General features: G+C 37.4%; 1 protein-coding gene across 1 annotated transcript; it reads left to right on the top strand.

Annotated features, from left to right (window-relative positions):
- Nucleotides 1–336: 336 nt before the first annotated feature.
- Nucleotides 337–1,797, top strand: LOC132554278 (uncharacterized). The gene is made up of 2 exons (XM_060218584.1): nucleotides 337–608; nucleotides 906–1,797. The coding sequence occupies exons 1-2, from the start codon at nucleotides 337–339 to the stop codon at nucleotides 1,795–1,797; spliced, it is 1,164 nt and encodes a 387-aa protein (XP_060074567.1).
- Nucleotides 1,798–4,362: the final 2,565 nt, after the last annotated feature.

Genomic DNA, 4,362 nt, shown 5'->3' with positions numbered 1-4,362 from the left:
ATTGTCTGAACTAATTCTACAGTTTTATTTGCATTATTTAGAAAAATGGTTGGAGTTTGATTTGTTAAGGGAATAAAACAGATATTTTTCTGTCTTGTCAAAACTTTAACATGGTAGCCACAGTAGCCATTTTGTAATGTGATTGCACAACTGTTTTAAAAACCTACCACTTATGGGTTTCTCATACTTTCAAAGAATTCATCAGATTTGTTAGACCACATCAGCAAGTTCGGTTGTCTGTCAAATGTCAGGGGCCATGGCCTCTTGTTCATTTAAATGTTAAGAAAAGTAGTTTGAATTGAGGATCTATTGTTTATCAATCTTTTCATTACAGACATGATGGTATCTGGCACAAAATTTTCAACAGACAATCTCAGCAGAAATAGCAACACCCCTTTGAAGGGTACTGGCAACACAACCCTTGTCAAAGACATCAGTGAAGAAAGAGTCAATGAGAGCAGACAGGAGGATTTAAGAGAGAGGCAGGGACTACTGTGTGATAAAATGGGAGTACCCATCCAGATCTCTATGGAAAAGCTTTCTGGGAAGTCTAGAAGACCACAGCTCCAAGACATTCAGAATACCTGGGACAAAAAAACAGAAAAAAAGTATTAAGACTACTTCAAGAACTCTAATCAAAATGTTGAATAACATTGTTAATGTTAAAGATATAGCAATTAGAGAAAAAAACAGTTTTTGCAGAAACTTTCTTTGAAGTAATGGTGAATAAGACTATTGAGTATATACTCAATACCATCTAGTAGGCATCCTTATTGTAATAATAACCCATGAATTACGTAACCTGTAACATCTTTCATTATATAACGTATCGATTCTGGTAACACCCAATCAATTACATAAACAGAAGCTTTAATATTAGAGATATAAAACTTTTGTTGTTTCAGAATGATGCCGGAAGTTGGTCGGCAAAGCAGCGACCACGACAAGGAAATAGAGAAGTTGACACGAGAGTTACGCGAAGCTAACAACATCTTACACGACATCGAGACCAACATATCTGCATTCAAGTATGAAAAGGATGTAAGTCACCAATGTCTCCTTGCCATCAAAGATAATTATCGAAGTCTGCTAGAGGAAAAAAACACCTGCCAGAAACAGATCTCTTTTATAAAAAAGGAACTCAACAGCTATCGTATTAGGGACCGACGATTGGTGCGGGAATTTGACCAGCTAAACCTGTGCTATGGCAAACTGGACCAGAGGGAGCGTCTCATGAGGAGGCAGATTTCCCTTATGGAAGCTGAACTCTCCCTGGTAGTGTCGAAGCTTGAGGCTCCTAAAACAAGCAATGTTAAACCTGTTGTGCCTAGACTAGACCTCAGTAAACTTAAACAACCTAAGAAACTACCACCAGTGAAAAATCCTTCTTGTAGCCCTCGTAAGATAAAGGAGCTACAACAGGCTTACCCTGTGGTACCCAATGCACCAAGGAAACTGTATGAGATTATACACATTTATGACCAGAAAGATTTGCCTAACAAAATGAAGCGAAGAATGTGGCCTCAACACTCCAGCAGTTCCCCACTTTTAGGAACTAATGTGGCCAAAACAATTCCAAGTGCTCGAGGTACAGGGGGTGACTGCCTTGTACCCCTAGTTGGTAGTCATTGTCAGCTGTCTAGTCGCTCCGACAAAGAAACCAAGCCTGACTTACCAGAAGAACCCAAAATACTAAAGTTACCCTTAATCAATGAGGAATATAATGATAACCAGAATGCCTCATGGGGATTAGAATCTCTAAACTTCAGATCACTGCTACATGACAAGCCAGACTGAATTGATAGATTTAATGATAATGAGTATTTGGATAAACAGTCTGTCCTCTAAAACACCAAATTATTGAGACAAAAAAAGGAACAAAACATTCAAAACTTGAATCGAAGATATGAATTGCTAATGGAATGTACAAAACACTGAAAATAAAATTTCATAAGATGTACTCATTTCTGGTTCTTTATCGAAACAAGGTATTGTGGACTGATACTCAAATCCTACTGATTTATTGATTGTCTTTTAAATATGATTTGTAATTTTTGAGATTAATCAATACAAGGGGAACATGGGTCACAAGTTTTTAAATGGAATTTATTATTATTGTGTTAAAATTAAATTTGTATTTATGATAACCATGACCTGGACATAAATTTTTATTTTATAAAAGTATGGTTATTTCAGAAAGCATTGTGTGAAGTTTAAGTTAGATCAGTCCAAGTCTTAAGTTATTGAGCAGAAATGAATTTTCTTATCAACAGTTATCTTTTGACCTTTCACATAGAAAAGCAATCCCAAGGGGGCCATGATAGGTCAGACAAGAGTGTTGGCCAACATACCATCTGCTGAAGATCTGATGTATGTCATTCAACACTTCCCAACAGTCATAGTATGAGATACAGTCCAGTCTTTGCTGGCATGATTGTGTCCTTGGGAAAAACACTTTACCCTAAATGCACTGAATAGTGTGCAATGTACCTCCGTTGTATTGTTCATTGAGTTAGTCATCAGTTAATAAATGGCCTTGACTGTTTATATGGCAATAAACGCAGGAAAATAACAATCAAAACAATCCCAAGCAAGTATTGTCAGGACGGAAGCACTATGTGAAGTTTTTGTTTATTCCATCAGAAGGAACTTTGAGATATTGGACAAAAACCAACCTTCCATTTATAGTAACAATGGCCTTGGCATTTGACCACATTACTCGAAAAACAATCCTAAGCAGGCACTTCCAATAAGAAAGTTTCAGATAGATTGGTCTAAGTGTTCAGATATATAGCCATGCAGATGGGCAGAATGGACAGAGCAGCATACAATCATTAATGTTTGATCTTTATTTGCTCTTTAAAATTGGATCTTTTCCTTTCTGTTCTCTGTTTTTGCTGTCAATTATTCCAAATTTGAACATTGCTCCTGAGAAATAGTGATAATAATCTTTAATTAATCAAATCCATGACGGCCACCTGGCAGCCATTTGTCATTTTTGATCAGTCAAAAAGGAACAATGAAGGATAAAGGGGACCTACACAAGAAAACTGAGAAACCTACGGGGGAACCTACTGAAGAAATTTAAGAAAGATACATCAAGCACTTCTCAAGAAATTGCAATAAACTTTCTCAATCAAAATCCTAGATCGACCCCTGTTAAGAAGTCAAAAGGACACACTTAGGGACTTTCATATGAAATTTCGAAAGGTCTATCCAGTTCTTCTCAACAAGTAGCTGTAACAAAAATCTTATAGGACTGACTGTGGACATTGTGGGCTAAAAAAAACTAATACTGTATATAACTAGCCGAGATCTAGAGATTGGTATCAAACGTTAATAATTCTGTTAGTGTCATGAAATACAAGTAGTGTAATAGTAACTATATCATTCTGCATAGTACAGTCATTTTGTTTAAAATAAAAGGTTGAAGAACATTTCTGTTGTGTGGCCCAAAAGGAAACAAACCATGGCGAAAAGGGGCTCCACCAACTGAGTATGCTATGTCAGCTGTATTGAACACTACTAAGCACACAGATCTGCTTCTTTTACACATAATTACATTTGAAAATAGTGTTTGCATTCTGTGCAGTGTCGAAGGAACACTTGCATACATCCTTTCAAGCTGAAGAGTAGCCATCCATTATGACAAGGCTCTGTCTGAGCCAAATCTTGGAAGCAAATCAGTTTTAGAAGAGGCCAGTGACAGGACACTGGAAACCAATCCACACAGTTTGTGAGAGCGGACAAGAAGGAACACCCAACTGCCACACCAGTGCACATGAACTTACTTAGCCAATCACTGACCAGGGAAATAAGCAGACCTAAGCGACATCCCGTCTCTCTTTATTTTGAGCATACCACACTGAGTTGTGATATGGTTACAGCAGTGCCAGAAGATCACATGGGTGGAGCTGACATTTCCACGGAAATGGAAAGCTACCAAACACCAGGAGCTTGCAGAGCAATGTAGACAGAAGGATTGGAGCACTTGGTTATTCCTGCTTGAGGTCGGTGCCAGAGGCTTCCCTGCAGTCAGTATTGCAGATCGTACAGAAAGTTGGATGGATGAAAGCAAAACCAAAGGCAGTTTTCAAGATCATAGTTTATAAGGAACAAAGAACATTGTACTGCTCAATTATTCATATAATGGTAAAACAGCTGATACTTTCACTACAAATGTATCAATAGCAGTGAAATGTGTTATTCATATAATGGTAACGGTACACTATAAATCATAGCCTGTGGCTTGATGTGGGAATATAGACCAATTACAACCAAACTACGACAATTTTTACTGAAAATGATTTAATGTCTCATGTACTGAACAAACGGAAGAAGCTAAATTTATGTAAAATGACA

This window comes from Ylistrum balloti, unplaced genomic scaffold (assembly GCF_031769215.1).
Source record: "Ylistrum balloti isolate Yb309-2 unplaced genomic scaffold, AGI_CSIRO_Ybal_v1 Utg370388, whole genome shotgun sequence".
NCBI lineage: Eukaryota > Metazoa > Mollusca > Bivalvia > Pectinida > Pectinidae > Ylistrum > Ylistrum balloti.
This window is presented reverse-complemented; position numbering and strand designations above follow the sequence as displayed.

Coding starts and splice junctions, on each gene's coding strand:
- LOC132554278 (XM_060218584.1), top strand. CDS start 337: ATGATGGTATCTGGCACAAAATTTTCAACAGACAATCTCAGCAGAAAT. Junction 609..905: donor GACAAAAAAACAGAAAAAAA/GTATTAAGACTA, acceptor TTGTTGTTTCAG/AATGATGCCGGAAGTTGGTC.